General features: G+C 37.9%; 1 protein-coding gene across 9 annotated transcripts in view; it reads right to left on the reverse strand.

The window, feature by feature from the left end:
- CARMIL1 (capping protein regulator and myosin 1 linker 1) overlaps nt 1-19,914 on the reverse strand; it is a 344,161-nt gene that overhangs the window by 102,811 nt on the left and 221,436 nt on the right. For all 9 annotated transcript variants that reach the window (XM_078000908.1, XM_078000907.1, XM_078000905.1 and 6 more), the window contains 6 exons: nt 10,851-10,932; nt 9,985-10,084; nt 9,829-9,883; nt 4,787-4,959; nt 3,177-3,245; nt 285-378 (listed from right to left, as the gene is read on the reverse strand). In XM_078000908.1, the coding sequence (XP_077857034.1) occupies nt 285-378; nt 3,177-3,245; nt 4,787-4,959; nt 9,829-9,883; nt 9,985-10,084; nt 10,851-10,932 (573 nt within the window). The remainder of the gene's footprint in view (nt 1-284; nt 379-3,176; nt 3,246-4,786; nt 4,960-9,828; nt 9,884-9,984; nt 10,085-10,850; nt 10,933-19,914) is intronic.

The following is a 19,914-nucleotide window of genomic DNA, read 5'->3' on the forward strand; positions in this document are numbered from 1 at the left end:
AAGTTAACTATACTTTAACTATACTTCAGCTTCGGCATGTTGATGTTGTAAGAATGTTAATTTATTCCACTTAAATTGCATGACAAGCTTTAGTGTTCCTTAGTTTACTCCTCCCCCCGTCGTGCATTACCCCAGCTATGGTCACAAGAACGCAAGACAATGTGAAAAAAATAAAATAAAATAAAATAACTTTGTAAAATAGCAAAGTATTGTTAATACCTTCAGGAACATAACCACAATTTAAATGTGAATTGCTTATAATTAAGCTACTGATTCTTTAATACCTTTTGCAGAGCCTCTTCTGTTTTTTCAGGGTTTGTTTTTAGGGCTTGAGAAGCATCATACATAGGAATTGGCATAAATCTTAACGTGTAGTTCCTAGAAAAAGGAGAAAGTAATATACTTATTTAAAAATAACTTCCTATTACCTTAATTAGTACTCTTTTTTAAAAAAAAAAAATCCAAAAGGATAGCTGTAAGAGTAGCTTAGAAAATTCCAAACCACCAGACCATTTAGACCACTAGATTGCAGATTATCCTTTGTAATAACCACAGGTCCAATACCACAAGCAACCACATTAATTCACACTACCTACAAAACTGACACAACTTTGAGGAATGCAGTTTTGTTGTTTTGCTTTTAGTTTTGGATTCCATCAAGGAGAGAATTTTCACACTAGGATTGAAAAGATGAACAGAGGGCAAGCCTAGGGAAAGTCCAACATCAACTCGCTACATGGGTTTTAGTAACCGATAGACCTGACTGTACCTGGGTCCCCACAGTGATTATGTGTGACAACCAGCCCCAAACTGGTAGAAGGAAAAACAGAAATAGAAACAAAACATTTGCTTGCAAAGCAAGCCATTAGCGCCCACAAAACAGTCTGTTAAGTTTCTGGGCTCCATTAAATGATGAGGTCCAGTAGACATAGGATTGTCTCTTTTAAAGCTGCTAGGAAAGGGTCTGCTGCCTGGCTAAACACTCTGACCTCTGCAGGTCCTTTCAGCTGGAGTTCAAGAGCTGCTGTCCACCAGGCTCTAGAAACCAAATGAAGCAACTGTTGATTGCTGTATATTATCCCATTGCTACTGGCAGGCCTATTAAACACAAACATGCAAGAGTGAGCCATTTTTGTGTGAGGAAAACACAGAACTCTGAATCTGGTCCCTGGCCTTTGATCCCGACTCTGCTGCAAACTGCTATGTGCTGAAATGACCATTAACACCTGCTCACCTACCATAAACTCCAGTATTAGAGATGACTTCTGTCCTCCACCCCAAAATGCATCTGTCCATTTCTACAACACAGTGTTCAGGAAGAGATCAACTTCACCTTGGGCTACTTGGTAGCAACTGGGACATTAAAATTGCACAGTCAGCTGCCTTGTTTTAGGACTCTAAACTATCAGCAGCACTCATAGTATGCTTCTGGGGCATATTTAGATGACATCTATTGGAAGAATAAATTAGCAACTAACTCCTAAAATAAGGTACTAATAAAGAATAAATAATAAAACCATCAACTTAACAGTCTAGATGGACTACTGAAAAAAAAAAAAATTCACCCAGTCCAACTTATAAGGTAGCTTCATGTAAAATAATCAGACAAACAGAAAGTTGCAATTTCTATAGCTCTGATTTTTAACTTAGCTTTGTTTTAGCAAAATTGTTTTTGTTTGCCTTCAGAAAATCCAGCCAAATGAAACTAAGAGACAATATATCTTTTTTATGGCCTTCACAATTCTTCTTTCCATCATCCAATTTTTATCATGTTACAGACCAGCATAGTTTATTTAAACCAAATGTGATTTTGAAGCATTGGCATCTTGGAGCAGAGCATACGTAATCGACTGTGATCAAGGGAGTCTGACAGTCTATCTGGAAATGTTGAGTATTGGTTGTCCATGCTCCTGGCTTCTTCCAAACACCAGCCTGAGCTGGCAGTCTACAACATCAGGGTGGCAACTGTGCTGTCAGCATCCAGATGCAGTGTAAATAAATGTTTCCATTTGGGGTTTTGTGGTGCAACAGGAGTAACCATAGGGGGGTCTACAATCATGCAGTGGCAATGCTAAACTGATGGTCTAAGCTGCTTAACCCCTATTTAGTGATGGCCTGGGGTCACTACAGAGAAGGCGCTGAGAGATGAGTCTCTGTGATTTTGTAGTGGCAGTAACTTTGAACTCCTGGCTAAAGTAGAGCCACAGGATTTAGAAATGGAAGGGACTTGGAGATCATTTATCCTAATCCTCTCACTTCATGAAAAAAGAATTAATCAGAGAGATTAAATGACTTGATCAAGATCATAGGCTTGTGGGTGACAGAACTGAAGACTGAATGAAGGACTCCTGATTCCTAGTCTAGGGTTGTACCACAATACCATGTCAGGCATGAGAGGCCCTCCTGGGAGGCCTCATATATACAAGGAATCTGAAAAAACACAAAATAATGAGCATTTCCTCCCCTTTCCCACGGCTTCTATGCTATCGGCCCCTTATTTTTCACCCATATTTTATAGCCTCTCATTTTTAATGGTATAAATCTGCTTTGTTCACTTCTGCCTTATAAGGTACAATATGAGGACTGAAAAGCCCAGAAAGAACCACATTCCTAGTTTTACTTTCAACTAGGTCTAGTATTATTTTCTCATTTAGTTTACTGGGAATGTAAATTCAACAATAAATAATAACTGCAGGCTTTAGTTACTAAAGTAATGAAGAAAGTCTTTCACAGTAATGACACAACTTAGCCCTGGGCTTACCATTTATCAACTTCACCTTTATTTTCTGGACCTCAGCTTTCTTCTCACCAGTGAATTCAAAGGTGTCACAATAGGCAAAAGAACAAGACCCAGTATAGATTGTGAAACCACGAAGGGGAAAGGAAACAAGGCAAGTGTCACACAGCCGCTTTCCCGTGATCTCATTTAATTTTCACGACAGTGTGGTGTTTTTAGCAGAACAGGCATCTGTGCCCTCATTTCATACATAAGGAAACTTCCACCAGAGAAAATTCAATGTCTTCCAAGATCCCATAGCTGGTTAGCTGTAGACTAAATTCAGACCCAGATCTTCTGATCCCCAATAAACAGTTGCTTCTATTACCCCACAGATAATACATATACCATTGGTTTTGTTTTTTTATTTTCCTAGAAAGAAATCCTAATTCAAACTTACTTTTCCATAGCAACAGCTATATCCTGAAAGCCTTGTGCAGTGATGTTGTTCTTGTCCCATATTACAGTCCTGTTTGAAAACCAAATCACATAAATGATCAGACACTTAGAGAAAATGATTCTCACATTGAATATAAACCTCTTATAGACAGCACTGTCTAGATATTTCAGTACAGCCACATTATATGAGCAAGGAATAATGTTCATCTTCATTTCTAACAAAACAAGGATAAGCATTTCCCCCAATATTATATTCGTAACACATTTACCATGCAAGTAGTGTGGAAAAACTGTACTTAAAAGCAATAGCACATATATTAACTTACTATTATGTTATCTAACTTTCACTAGACAGAAAACTCTAAATTCCAATATTTCTCTGATATTCTCCCAATAATATTCTCATATTTATGTCTGAGGTGGAAGCTATTTACAAAAGATGCTAACCAGTTCCATGCCCAATATAAAGAATTTCAGCTACTGAGATTTTCCCCCGCAAACAGTAAAACACTGGTGTTTCTAAAACACTGGAGAGAATCTGTCATAGTTCCTTGTGTTTTCATTACTTCCTTGACATGGTTTAATTAGTAATCCTAGGAATTTCCTCACTCTGCTGGCAAAACATCAGTTACTATAAACAGGTAATGTTACTGATGTTACCTGTTTATAGTTTGCTTATAGTTTTGTTTGCTTTTTAAACACAAAATGTATTTGGAGAGAAAACTACTACTTTACCTTCACAATGTGTATACTTCAGAGATATTTAGGATTTGTCAGTTCACCCTGACACATAAAATAGCTTTTATTTGTCTGGATGATCCCAGCCTCACAACTTTCACTGCCTTCCCTTCCTAATCTCGATGACCTTCTTTACACACATACTGACCTTCAAAGAAACTGCTGCAGATTTTGGCTTTTGGCTTCAGTTTAGACAGAAAACTCAGACTTTTATGCCAGAGAATAGAAAAACTTCATAAAAGAGCCCTTGAGGAGCAATGTGAATTAACTCTTCATTCACCAGACTGTTGACCTAGGTAGCAACTCCAATCTCTCTGAATGATGGATGGCAACGAGTTAACAGTGGATCTAGTCCTTGAGAAAAGCCACACTTAGGAAACATGGAATAAAAGTGCTAAAGAGAACAGCTAGCACTCAGTGTGAGCCTGGTTTTGAACCAGCAGACCTTTCGTGCCCCTTGTTTCTAAGTCTTTATATTGGCAGGGATGAGCAAGGGGGTTAAGACCTTGCGCTCACAGCAAAGCATGACCTCTGCTCACTTAGTGCTGCCTACAAAACCCTCGTAGCTTTTCACTGCCTTTACCCACACACTGGTCAGCTATCAACACTGATGTGAAATAGGAAATCGTGGCAGTTCTCAGTCAGGTTCCACCTTTACAACAGAACTATAAGACAACAGACCGAAAGAATCATGATGTCTAAATTTGGGAACACCCTCCTCATTATTCTGACAGAAGTCTTGACATTGTCACCTCTTCTCAGCTGGCCTCATGGGAAGCTCAGGTCCCCTTGGGCCCAGCGGCTCTGCAATGCTTGTTGTTCAGAATCTGCTCCAAGCCTTCCTCATGAGCAGGGAGGGCAGGATCTCCCTACCTGAGCTTAGTGTTGATCTGCAGTGCTTTGGCCAGCATCTTCGCTCCCATGTCCCCCATTCCGTTCCCGCTAATGTCCACTTTGGTCAGGGAGGTGTTGCTTCCCAGGGCATTGATGATGATGGTGACTTCAGTCTTGAGTTTTGAGTCAGCCAGGGACAAGGACTGCAGAGGCTGTGGAGCAAACAACATGCAGCACTCAGTAGTCTCATCAAAGCAGCATCCACTCTCCACGATACATCTCGTGGAGAATGACAGGGGATGGACCCACTGCACGTGTCCGATTTTAGAACTGCTACCTAAAAGACACTCATGGATAGAAACTGAAGGTTCTGGCACAAAATGGACCACTGGAGTCAAAGATGGAGAACTTGTGTTTTAATGCTGAATACCTACCACTTCTCTCTTAAGGGAAGCCAGGGAAAGACAAGTAGGCTGACAAATGCCAGTTTTAAGCAGAGGATAGGATGAAATTTAAAAAAAAAAAAAAAACCATAACATAAAAATTTCTCAGCTTTAATATGATCACCCTTTATACCCATTTTATTTTTATACAAGGTGAAATGATACCTTAAAATACTAATAGAGGGCAAATGCAAGATAAAAGCCAGCCAGGATTAATAATAGCTGACAATTATTGAACAATTACTATGTTTAACCACCATTTAAGCTTTTCATGTGTATTAATTCACTTAATCTTCCCACTAACCCATTACTTAGATGCTACTGTTATCCCATTTCCCAAACAAACAGAAAAGTTAGGTGACTCAACCAAGGTTACATTGTTAAAAAGGACCTGAACTAGGATTCAAACCCAGATGTACTGGTTTCAGATTTCATGCTCCTAACCTTATACCACATCTCCCTATTAGCTTATTGCAGATCTTTTTGATCATCACCCTTTAATTTTATCTTTTTTTTGAGACAGAGTCTCGCTTTGTGAGGAATGCACAGGCTGGAGTGCAGTGGCACAATCACCACTCACTGCAGCCTTGACCTCTTGGGCTCAAGCCATCCTCCCCACTCAGCCTCCCAAGTAGCTGGAACTACAGGTGCGCGCCACCACGTTTGGCTCATTTTAAAATATTTTTTTTTTGTAGAGACAGGGTATCACTATGTTGCAAAGGCTGGTCTCGAACTCCTAGGCTCAAATGATCCTCTCACCTTGGCTTCCTAAAGTGCTGGAATTACAGGCATGAGCCACCGCACCCAGCCTTAACTTTATCTGTTAAGTTTCAATCAGAAGATACATCTACAATTCTTTTTTTAAGTCAAACTTGTGTGTGGCTTTTTTTTTTTTTTTTGAGACAAGGTCTTGCTCTGTCCCCCAAGCTGGAGTGCTGCAATGGCATAATCTCGGCTAAATGCAACCTCCACCTCCCGGGTTCAAGCGATTCTCCTGCCTCAGCCTCCCAAGTAGCTGGGATTATAGGCACCTACCACCATGCCTGGCTAGTTTTTGTATTTTTAGTAGAGACAGGGTTTCACCATGTTGGCTAGGCTGGTCTCAAACTCCTGACCTCAAGTGATCCACCAGCCTCAGTCTCCCAAAGTGCTAGGATTAAAGACGTGAACCACCACACCAGGTCTTGTGTGACCTTTTTATTTGACCATAAGCTGTATGGTGAATCCAAACCAGCCCACTCATTGTCCATTTAAACCAGATATTGAAAGCCACTCAGCCTAAAGGCAGGTTTTGTTTGTCCTGCATGGTATCTGACCAAAATAATAATAATAATAAATTAATAGAGCTTCCTACTTACACCCAGCTCACTTTACTAGTTTATGTTGCCTTCCTAGCCCTGTGGGCATTTGAGTTTGCATTCCTTGATTTAAGCCATAACTTACTGAAGTGGGGTAAGAATTCCAGGTTAACCAGGTTGAACCAATGTGGCTCTAAATGTCAGAACTCAGACTTCCCTGGGAGATCTGGATGTCTCCTGGGTTGCGTGGAGTGCTCTATATTGTCCTAGCCACACTAAACAAATTGTATGGTTATTGCATAAGCAGTCCCAACATTACAGGAAGTAGTGATAGAAGCAGCTTCTGCGGTAATCTATGACCAAGTTCCACAATGGCCTGGGGATTGGAGCTCTCAAGGTGTCTGGGTGGTCTACATGACAGCCCCCACACACAGCCTGGGGTTTATCTATGTCTACTCAACCACTTAACATTGACTTCCAAAGCAACATCTGTGAGAGGTTCATCTACCAAAGGGCTACAGGAGACAGAATGAGGGTGTTGATGGTTTCAAGACGCAGATATCAACAAAGCATTATTTTATGCATGTGGTTGGTACCAAGAGACAATATTATCGTCCTTATCATCCAAATTTACCATGGCTTTCAAAGTTAATACATTTATGGTAAAATCAAAAGGTAATGCTGTATTAATCAGAATCAAATTTATAAAAAGTTAAATGGCCTGGTAAGTGCTAAGACAATTAAAACCTGGGCCAAAAAGTCTGCATGCATTTAGACTCAAGTGGGTTTAGCTTGGTTTCTTCAATTTTCTTAACATCCTACATACAGGTAAGCAGAAATGACAACTAAAAATGCTTCAGGCTCAGGAAACTTACTGTTTTAAAGAAAAACAAACACAATATGCTTTAAAAAAGATGTAATCACATCTTTCATCATTTCAATAATCTTTAATATTGGAAAACTGCCAACTCTCTGAGCTATCAAGCATCAATTCCAGGACTATATTCAAATTCTAATACACCCCAGTTAATACTTAAAAATAATAGGTAGTCATTAATGTGAACAGAACAGCCTGAATTGTATGCATATTTATAAGGTCATCCCTTCTTGATTTATTGTACTTCTGTGTAACATTACTATTTGAAATCTTACTATTTCTTTTTCATAGCTGAACATGCTTAATCTGAGAATCTGTCTCCTGGCTACAGGCACTCCCAGGAGAAACACATTCTGTTCTGCTGGTTACAATACGGGTTCATATGTATAATACTTCAGAACAAACTCCCTGTCATCTTGGCCCCTCTATGTTACTGTCCCATGACTCTGGGTGCAGCAGCCTCAAAACCACTGTCTATAGATGAAGGTGACACTGGAATCCACCAGCATCTAGGTTTTTCAACTGAACATAATGTACAATACTGGGTGAATAAGGTATTCCATAGGCTTGTCAAAAGAACAAGCTCTACAAACACCAGGTCAGAATGTAAAAAGCAAAGAGATTACTTTTTTAATAGGTAAAACTCATAAATAAATAAAACAAAAAATGATCCCAATTGTACCAAGTATCGATAAAATTTTTATCATCACAAGACTCATCTCCTAATCATTTCAAATTGTTTTGCATATTACCGATTTAAAAGTAGAAGAAAATAGAAGGTAACTGCTTTCTGAAAAAGCCATCTACTTTTCAATGGCAGGAACATAAAAAGCTTTTCATTGTACAGCATTACGAGCAACACTTTAGTCAAACTTCTAACTTGACAAAATTCACATTCATATAGCAAACTTCATCATCTGCAAATATGGTTTTAGGTATATTTTAACTATTATTATCTTTAAGTAACAGACTTCCAGAATTATAGATGGTTTGAAGAACCTCACGTAATGACCAAAACATAAAATTTATATACTTTTAATAAAAATATAAATTTTCTTAAAGTATGTTAAGAAAAAAAACCATTTTGGGGTGAATATTAAGTATAATTACATAATATTAGCTTCCGTAATCAGTTAAAACTGGGCCAATACTGGAAAATCAGAAACTCAGACAAAGCAGAGTGATGCAAAGTCAAATTAAATACGTAAAGCAAACAGCATAAACTCTGAGAAGTCTAAATTACATTCTAATTATATCCCTAATTTCAATAACCCAGCATAAGAGCAACAAAATGTGGGGTTTATTAGCAAATGAGGGTAAGGAGAAGTGCTGAATTCATTAAATAATAATGAGATTCATTTTCTAGCCCACAGGTTGAAAATTACATGCACAATGAAGAGGAAACAGAACAGAATTTTCTCCTGCCCACCAGCTCAGAGCCCCGCCAAAGAAGTGGGAGCAACAGCAAGTGAGGAAGTGTCCAGTGTCCATCCCTCCTGGTCTCTTAGCTTTCACAGAAAAGTCAGCTTACAGCTGTAATAGAATTTGCTATTCCCTGGTATGAATTCAGAAGGGAAAATTACACTTTTTCAAAATGTGACATACTCCACATGATTAATATAAAAATCACCCTCATGACCTACAAAGGCAGCTATTACAAAACATGAATAATATAACTCTTCATAGTAGGAATACAAACTGATCTGAGTTTTAGAAACTGGAAAAGCTGAGTCTGGTGACCAAATAGGACTTTGAGAGGAAAGGGACAAAATTGTAAAAGCATCAGTAAAGTATAAGGTGCAACACACAAGCTCTAAATTAAATGGATTCATGGTAGAGTGCTTCTTACTTTGTCCATAAAATAACTTTTCTTTCTCCTAATCCATTTTAAAGGGCAGCAAAATAAGATACTATTTGAAATTAAACTTCTTTACCCTGAACTAAATTTTGGTCAGGAGCAACTAAAGGGAATTAAAAATACAGAGCGCTACTAGACTTCAAGCAGCAATTAAAGATGGAAGAAAACTTCCTTGGTCTCCTATAATGCCACATAATTATTAGATGAAATTCAAATTAGCAATATGATATTTCTCAGCATTATATAAGGTCATAAAGTCAACTAGATTGTAAAAATTCATGCCTGCAGATTAGATTATTAGCTAAAGTTAGGAAGTAGTAAGGCTAATTAAAAGATAGGCCCAGGAGTTAATTTATACTTCCTTCTATCTATTAGTGACAATCTTCCTTTAATTGACAGTGAGTTGAATGAAGTAAAAAAGTGAGTTTTTAAATACATTCTACAAGTCTACTAAAGCATATTTATTCCATTTTTAAAAAGTAATGGAAAATGTATACATTGATAACACTATCTGAAAGGATTTCAGAATTAATCCAGTAGAAATAATCAGTAAGAATGGCAACAAACAGAAGATTTTAGTAAAAAATGTTTAACATAATACTCACTGATTCTTCATCTTGAATCATCTGTACTAAGTTGTCCAATACAGGTGTCAGATTTCTAAAGAGATTTTAGAGATGTGGACAGTGGAATCAAATCAAAAGCTTTCAGGAGGCTGGTTATTGTCATCATTGTCATATAAAAAAATTCAAAACTCTTACTTGGATTTCATATTATTAAAATTTTTGCCTAACGCCAGGTGTTGTATTGATCTGTTTTTACTGAGCCACACTATTAAGGTAGATAGGTCAGATTCTAAACCTGGAAAGAATCAGAGTAAATAAAGCATCAAAACACATGTGTATAAATTAATTCTCAGCTGGAACACAATTAAGCAAAGGTGACATGTAGTTCGATGACTTCCTTTACCTTCCTGAGGGGCCTGGGATTCTAATCTTTCATTTTCAAAGGCACTCTTTGCTCTCTTTTCATGTCCTATTATTTCACAGGGATAAACTCATTCTCTACAAAGACTTATCTAAATCTGTTATACAATCAGTGGCTAAACCAAGTCAGCAGGAAATGGGATGAATAATGGCAGAAAGTTTCATCTCTCCCCACCACTCTGTTAGAGAAGATTCCAACAAACTGTTCACTAGGGGGTAAGTGGAGTTAAAGTTGTCTATGCAAATTTCACAGGTTCATACTAACATGATACTACAATCAGCAGAAATGAAGCTAATGAAATAAGCTTCTGAATAAATAAACAAGAGTACAATTTTATTATCAGCAAGAATGCAAAAAGTTGGGCTCAGACCTTTTTCAATGTACTGGTGATATTTTTGTAACTGAGTTGTTTTACTGCATAGACTTTGCATAGTTGGCCACAGAATCAACTTAGTAAGACTCTGGCACAGTTTTATTCTACAAATAAATCCTATTGTTAAATTTAAAAGCCTTATTAGTTAAGAAATAAAATAACATTTTTATTAAGGTATGTCTGGATTTGGGTAGAAGATTATTTTCCCCTTATTAACTTGCTTCAAAAAATATTTCAGTTTCATTTCTTTTCTGATACCTGACTTACCATTGTCGGAGATGTCTAAGCTGGTGATGTTGTGTATTTCAGCAATGCAACCTTCTAATACTTGAGCACCTCCTGATCTCAGCTGGAGAAACACAAACCAAACACAGAGTAAAGTCTTCACTCTACTGGAAGTGTAATCAAAATATTAAAAATAGGAGAGATAGTCAGTCTTAAAATAAACTTAGTACCAAAGAAAAAGTAAAAGCTTATCAACTCCAAAAAAGCCTATCACTAGCCATTGCTGCCGTAAAGAGCCTATCACTAGCCACTGCTGCTGTTTCCTGTGCCACGTGATCCCACATTAAAACCTAAAACCAAGGCCAGGTGCGGTGGCTCAAGCCTGTAATCCCAGCACTTTGGGAGGCCGAGACGGGTGGATCACGAGGTCAGGAGATCGAGACCATCCTGGCTAACACGGTGAAACCCCATCTCTACTAAAAAATACAAAAAACTAGCTGGGCGAGGTGGCAGGCGCCTGTAGTCCCAGCTACTCGGGAGGCTGAGGCAGGAGAATGGCGTGAACCCGGGAGGCGGAGCTTGCAGTGAGCTGAGATCCGGCCACTGCACTCCAGCCTGGGCGACAAAGCGAGACTCCGTCTCAAAAAAAAAACAAAAAAAAAAAACAAACAACAACAAAAAAAACCTAAAACCATTAGAAAAAAACAAAAGAGAAACAAGATGACCACCACCCAGGCCACTATAATAGCAAAGCAGTGTCAACCCGGAAGAACTTCTTCATTTCTGACTTTTGGAAATCTAATAAATTCATTTTATACATGAGAAAGTTACTGTTTTATTTGACTGTTACCGATTCCAAGGTATAAACTCTCCACCCAACCAAAGGAGACATAAAGACTTACTTTGATTGTCAAACATTTCAGGAAGGACCCATCCCTACCTGTTCTAAGAAACGAGTGTGAGTTCTCACTAATAATTAGCTAACTAAAGATGACTGCAAAATGATTTGTAGAAATGCTTCGAGTCATGGAGGGAAAAATGTTGAATTAATATAAAATATCATTATGATGATTATTTTAGAGCAAAACTAAGTGCAAATGATTATTCTCACCTCATTTGCAATTTTATTTAAAAGAGAAAAACAACCTGAAAAACCCAGTACAGCACTTTTCATCTTTTCCTATGAAACCAAAGCATATTTTACAGGAGTCATAATATCTTTGTATTTTCCATTCAGCAATATTTGTTGAGTTCCTACTCTGTGTAAGACACTGTGAAGGATGCAAAGTTCCCTAAGATGTGGCCCTTTTGCTCAGTAAACTTATTATCTAATGAGGAAAAACAAACTATCATTTATTGGAAACCTGTGAACCAAGGAACATGGCAAGTCCTTTACTCATGTAGGAAAATTAAAATTTATAAAAATTTTGACAACAAATTTACAATACAAGGTGCTATTTTCCACATGTCTAGGTTTTGATGTAAGAATTAGAAGAATCCTCATTTCCCTATTTTGGATGCAATATTTTGCTGGTTCCTTGGATCAGAACTTGCCAACCTCTCTAGCTTTTTGTATGGTAAGCAGAGAGTTCTGCACAGATCTTTGAGAATGCTCTCTATTCAGAAGAATTACAGTGGGGATGTTTACATTCAGCCATTCCTACTTTTCTGAGACAGTATCTCACTGTGTTGCTCAGGTTGGTCTTGAACTCCTGGGTTCAAACAATCCTCCCACCTCAGTCTCCCAAGTAGCTGGAATTATAGGCATGTGCCACCGCATCTTGCCATTTCTACTTTTTAAGGTGACAGATTGCTCTAAGGTGAGCTCTGAAGTAGAGTATTGCAGAGAGGCAGACCTCTCCAAGAGACTGGTTTACATACTTCAGGGAAACCAAAACCAACTTCACAGCTGAAGGGCTTCTAACCTGTGTGTGAAGCTATTGTCAGGAATGAGTGGCGGGCCCATTTCACTACACCTGCTTATTTTCTCAGGAGCTCTCCAGCTTACCCAAATGCCCCATCAGGCCTGTCTCATCATGACACCTGTACATCTTCCCAGCACCTTGCTACTCAAAATCTGAGATGAATAAGTACAGAAATTGAGTGTAAAAATTTTTAGAAACCTTAGTAGTAAACATTTTAGGTCTGTTGTATCTAATCATAAAAATTGGGGGCTTGCATATCTCACATCTTTCTAAATTTTCTTGTATTTTATTCTTATTATATTTTATAAATGTATTGGTTTATGATAGATTGGAAGTTTAAAAAACATAAAAATTTATTTACTACAGATAGTTCTGAAAAGCATGGCTCTTGGTCACAGCTTGTTTAAACTTGAAGAATTAAATGTGTACATACATTATGTCAAAGCTAAAACAAGAACTAATTTAAGTAAACACTTCTCCAAAAACAATTTGATTTTTAGAGCAAGAAAAAAGTATGCTTTTGAGAAGGTAAGTGTAAATGCGTAAGTCTTTACAATTTCATATTTGCTGAGAGTTATTTACTTGTTGAGAAATAAAATTTGTTAGAAAATGTCTATGTTCTATCATTGTAAAGTATAGTAAAAATATTCCATTTATAGAAATAGAAAATACAGGTAACATTTAAAGGTTTAACTTTGCTTATACATACTCCTTACTGATAATATTTGCAGCATATACACATAAAACATATGTTCCGATACTTAAAAAATAATCAAATGTATCAATATATTCTAATTGATTCATAAAGTACTTACACAATGGCCAAGCTAATGAAAGCCCAAGGAGAAAAAACAGAAAACGTTATCAGCAGTATGCAGAACAAGAATAAAGAAGAAGCTAAAGTCTCTATCAATACAAAACGTAAAAAAGCAGAGAGTCAGGAAAAATACTTCTAACTAAAATTTGCTCCCAAAACAAAAATTTAGATACAAAAATAACTGCGCTTCAGTTACCAAGAACATTCAATTTAAGTCACAGGTTATTAAATGTCTAAAATTCTCCAAAAGCTAAAGCTTTCCCAAAACAGTAAAAGCTTTTTCATTACTGTAAATGAAAATCCTTTTAAATGAATTTGCATAATTAGAGGCTGTCTGCATGTGTGCATGTAAAACTGGTTTTTAAATTACCCTTATTTGGATCCCACACACTAGCATTATTTAAAAGCAAGCAAGATCAAAGAGAAGTAAATGTGACTAAAATGACGAACACTTTTTGAACTCTTAAAAATAAAATGACATTTCTTTCAAGAGAGTAGTATCCTCTCACTCAAGGAAAGTGGAACATTTCTGATCTTACTCATTACTAAGGAAAAAGTAATATCAAACACTCAAATATCCATAATGGGGATAAGGACAGCAAGGAAAATTAAAATCTAGAAGGAACTTCCAATAATTTACTTTCCTTCCTTAATATCATTTATCATTTAAAAAGATATGGCAAAAATATAAAATGACCCCCAAATTACCTACTATTCTTTCATAGGGGTTCCAATAGTAATTTTTTTAAATTAATTTTTATCCTGGGAAATTTTCATACATAAAACTGAATGGTATAGGTTTCTCCAAGGACAGAAAAAATGATTAGACAACATCCAGTTCATAATGCCCACTTTCTAGCAGGACTTGATGCCAAATAACAATCTAGTACCTAAGAAGGATGTATATAAATACAGTTGTTTCCTTTTTTGTTTGTTTGTTTGTTCGAGACAGAGTCTCACTGTCTCCCAGGCTGAAGTGCAATGGCACAATCTCGACTCACTGCAACCTCTACCTCCTAGGTTCAAGCAATTCTCCTGCCTCAGCCTCCCAAGTAGCTAGGATTACAGGCGTGCACCACCATGCCTAGTTAATTTTTGTATTTTTAGTAGAGACGGGTTTCACCATGTTAGCCAGGCTGGTCCTGAACTCCTGACCTCAAGTGATCTGCCTGCCTTGGCCTCCCAAACTGCTGGCATGACAGGCATGAGCCACCATGCTCAGGCAAATACAGTCATTTTCAAGGTGCAAATAGGTGCAGATATTCATTGCTTTCATATATGCATCCTGTCACGTGAAACATTTGCAATTCTGCACTCCATACCTGGCCTAACAGGGAAGTGATAGGTGAGGGGAACTACAATGATGCTTGCCTCAAGGTTGGTCGAATGATTATCAAACGGAATGAAACTGTAAAAGTTTCTATTCAATTGCTGCAAAACTCATTACAAATGTCAGTATTTGATGTTATTTTTTCTACTCATCATGAATTGCAATAAACTGTAGGATCATCTTTAGAAAAGTTTCCACTTCAAGAAACTAACTCCCACACCCAGGCCTGCAACTAAGCCACAACTACAATTAATTGCCCTTTGCATCTTCTCTGAAGTATTAGAGATTTTTGTCTCTCATTTGGAAGGAGATTAAGTTTGAAGAATTTAGTCCCATCATTTACCAATTCTTCTCTTAATGTATAACTATGAAGTTATAAGATTTTTAAACATACAAGAATGCACATGGCCAGGCACAGTGGCTCACACCTGTAATCCCAGCACTTTGGGGGGCCAAGGTAGGTAGATTACTAGAGGTCAGGAGTTTGAGACCAGCCTGGCCAACATGGTGAAACCCTATCTCTACTAATAATACAAAAATTAGCCGGACACAGTGGCATATGCCTGTAATCCCAGCTACTCAGGAGGCTGAGGCAGGAGAATAGCTTGAACCCTAGAGGTGCAGGTTGCAGTGAGCCAAGATTGTACCACTGCACTCCAGCCTGGGTGACAGAGCAAGACTTCGTCTCAATTAAAAAAACAAAATGCATAGATCCATTGCCTCTCTTCAGATACTTGGGTACATGGGAAGAATACTCATGAATGACAATATCATTACTGCCATATAAAATGGTTTTGAAGCTCTTCAGAACTAACCTAGAGGGCAATGGAATACACACATTTCTCTGAACATCTGTACTGACACTAAATCCTAACCCTTTGAGAATGAATAAGGATCAGCCACAGGCCATCCTGAAGCTAATCTGGCCATGAAGTATAATACTGTCTTGTGTCAAAAAAAATCAGGTTTCAAGAAGAATCTGTCTCACCAATAAGCTGATGAGAGTAATCCTTATTGAAAGATGTAAAACAGCTTTGAAGGCAATTCCCAAAAATTTTTTGGTAAAGATTGAATATTCATAAAGCTGCTAAATAAAAATTTTTAGAAGGGCAATACTGACCTATGATACCAATTCTGACATTCCAAATAAAGCTCGTCCATTGCAAACCTTTTACACCCTAGATGATGGCTCACATATGCTGGGCTGGCGTAGTGACGTTGTGCCAGATGCTAGCCTTGAAAACCATTATTTCCATTCAATAGATGAGCAACAAAGGCTGAAAGAAGGTGAGTCACCTAATAAACCAAGTAAGTGAGCCATGTTTCAAAGGGGGCCTTTTGATTCCAAAGTGCTCACCCTTGGCTCACTCTTTTGCCTCCCATAACTACTTTGAGTCATTTTCACATACAAGACAGACTCCTTTTCCATACTAAAAGACCAAGGGAAAGAAACAGAGGTGATGATATCATTAATGCAAAATGCCTTAAGGAACATAGAAGTTTTTTCCTGTAAGTATAGAAGTTACCTGAAAATGTAAGGTTAATTTCAGTGCTTATTACCTTAGTTATCACAGATCCAAAAGACTATAGACCAACATTTTAGATTTAATTTTCCAAATAACAATGTTTGTATTGTAAGAAAGCAACTCCATACGTTCTAAATACCCACAGGGCACTTTTTTTTTAATAGCATGAAGTGTAAGTCTCCTCTCTCATTCAAATTAATGAGATTTTTGTCTCTCATTAAAAAAATGCCTATTTCAGGGGAATAAAGAATACCCTGAGAACTACAAGCCAACTTATTAGGAAAGGTGAGAACGAACAGTAAAGGAACCAGCATATGGCAAAATCAAAAATAACTTGCTTAAGTTATTCTAAGCTCCCTGTCCAAACACTTTTACTTCCTACTTTAAGACTGTTTTCCCTTTTCTCCCAATAATCTCAACTACCATATTTTACCATCATTTACCCTCTATAACACTCATACTAATCTGATTTTAAAATCCATCACTGGATTTATTCCCCCTACCAGGAGAAGAAATAAATCTGGGTCAAAAACTCTTTACAGTAGCCAGGCGCGGTGGCTCACGCCTGTAATCCCAGCACTTTGGGAGCCCGAGGCGGGTGGATCACGAGGTCAGATCGAGGCCATCCTGGCTAACACAGTGAAACCCCATCTCTACTAAATATACAAAAAATTAGCTGGGTGTGGTAGCAGATGCCTGTAGTCCCAGCTACTCAGGAGGCTGAGGCAGGAGAATGGTGTGAACCCGGAAGGCGGAGGTTGCAGTGAGCTGAGATCACGCCACTGCACTCCAGCTTGGGCGACAGAGCGAAACTCCATCACAAAAAAAAAAAAAAATGAAACTGCAGGACTGCAGGACTGCAGGACAAACCCTCCCTATCCGTCTCCATCCTCCCAACCCCCGGCCCTCCCCACCTCCTCCCCCAACCCCAGCAGGATGATCAACACCTGCCAGCTGAACGCTCTGGACCTTGACTTGTCCCAGGTCTGCCAGCCCCTCAGCCTGAGTAAGTCATCCTCAGAAAAGTAACTTCCCAAGATGACAATGGTATCAAGGAGAAATTTCATTTCTCACCACCTTTTGGATTTTAAGACTAGATTTATATGATCATCGGGAAAAGTCAAGGGCTGAAGCTGCTATGATTTTGACTGGTATGCTAAGAGTGGAGAGGGTTTGTAGTTAAATAGAGAACAGGCAGAAAGAAAATATACATATTCATGATTTTAAACTTCTGTGATAGAAAGAGCTTCTAAGAGGATTACATAAACTCTGCAATATCAAATACAGATGATTAAAGACTCAAACAGTTAACACTCAAAGCGTCAAGCATTCCAGTATGAATTATATTGGAAATCCAAACACTTTTGGGGGGAGATATATTATATCATGAAGAGAAGTAAACTGAAATCTACTTAAATGTGGACATCTAGGCCTAAGAAACAAAATGTGATAAAATACTATGACATAGTTTAGAAAAATAATTTTGTGTTTTACCAACTTTCATGAGCATCAACATAACATGTGACTTTATAAATGTGGTCGCCAGTACTGTGATTCAAGTTGTAAGTGGGGAGAACATGGTACTACAATACTTTTAAGACTTCCCCATATCAGCAGTATCAATTTATCATATAATGCATAAGTGAAAGGCCAAAATGAAGTTGGAATTTTCATAACAATACTGTTCAATCCCATCATCAGAGATTAACCATTTGACCTGAATTCCTGCCTTCATTAAAAAAAAAATTATAAAAGATAAAGTCTACTAGCAATTAGGTTGAACTTTACGAAACTGCCAATAGTCTGCAATTTTTGACATGCAAAATATCAGTTTTATACAGTTCTTCTACTATAACTATCTGAAAGTTATTCTCAATAGATCACAAAGGAGTTTAAGGGACAAGGTATATTGCAATCTTTGGGAACACGGCCCCTATCAATTTATTTGAGAAGAAAATGCCTAACCATACTTAGTAGTCTAATAATTATCACTGTCAATATAACTATTAGCAACAGAGAATCAGGACAGTATTTTCATCATGGGTCTGCCAGAGGTGTAGTTATATTATTTACACCTCTTTTGACCTCAGTTTACCTATAATTAAGGAACCATCTCAGTTTTATCACAGAACTGAATAAAAGATGTTAGACTGCTGGCAGTCACGATATTTAATCAGGACTGTAAAACCACATTAGAAGTTATTGCTAATTTAGTAGTTTGATCTAATAGAGCAGTAAGGTTTACACCAACTTGCTTTTTTGTTTTTTTGAGACAGAGTCTCACTCTGTCGCCCAGGCTGGAGTGCAGTGGTACAATCTCAGCTCACTGCAACCCCTGCCTCCCAGGTTCAAGCAATTCTCTGCCTCAACCTCCTGAGTAGCTGGGATTACAGGAGCCTGCCACCACTGCCAGCTAATTTTTATATGTTTAGTAGAGACAGGGTTTCACCATCTCAGCCAGGCTGGTCTTGAACTCCTGACCTCGTGGTCCACCTGCCTTGGCCTCCTAAAGTGCTGGAACTACAGACATGAGTCACTGTGCCTGGCCTGTTTTTTTTTTTCTTTCTTTCTTTTTTTTTTTTTTTTTTTAATACGGAATAACCTATCCCACTGGCTTCATCTCTTACTCCTCCCCCAATTAAAAATAAAATTACTGGCCGGGCGCGGTGGCTCATGCCTGTAATCCCAGTACTTTGGGAGGCCGAGGCGGGAGGATCACGAGGTCAGGAGATCGAGACCATGGTGAAACCCTGTCTCTACTAAAAATACAAAATATTAGCTGGGCGCGGTGGCGGGAACCTGTAGTCCCAGCTACTCGGGAGGCTGAGGCAGGAGAATGGCATGAACCTGGAAGGTGGAGCTTGCAGTGAGCCGAGATTGTGCCACAGCACTCCAGCCTGGGTGACAGAGGGAGACTCCGTCTCTAAAATAAAATAAAATAAAATAAAAAATAAAATTACTATTGGCATGCCCCTCAGTAAACTGCTGGCAAACAAATAATTAATATTACCAGATTTGGTTTCTCTACTATAGTCTATTTTTACAAACGAAAGATAATTAATGTGCATATGAAAATTCCACAATGTATTTTTTTAGGGTTCTATTGTCTGGGTTTTTTTTTTTTTTAACAATATGTCTTTCTGTATTGTTTTTTGCTTTTCTTTTTTCAAAACAATAAGACTGTTCAATCACATAATTGGTGTTCACTCCAGCTTGAAACTAATGAAAAATACTACACTAACAATTTATATGGTACAAATTCAGACTTGTCCATTTCTAGAATTTTCATAGAGGCAAAGCATTAATTTTACTCAATATTTAGTATTGGCTTGGTGCCTGGCATTTTGCTAGGAAATAGGGGAAATACAAAATATAGTATGACATATATACTGCCCTCCAGAAAGTTACATCCAAGCATACAGGAGTTAATTTAATACCTATGCAAGGTACGACTGGCGCTTTAGCGTCCAAGTATATGCTATTATCATTAAGGGTTAGATAATTAGAA

Source organism: Macaca mulatta, chromosome 4, assembly GCF_049350105.2.
Source record: "Macaca mulatta isolate MMU2019108-1 chromosome 4, T2T-MMU8v2.0, whole genome shotgun sequence".
In the NCBI taxonomy this organism is placed as follows: Eukaryota; Metazoa; Chordata; class Mammalia; order Primates; family Cercopithecidae; genus Macaca; species Macaca mulatta.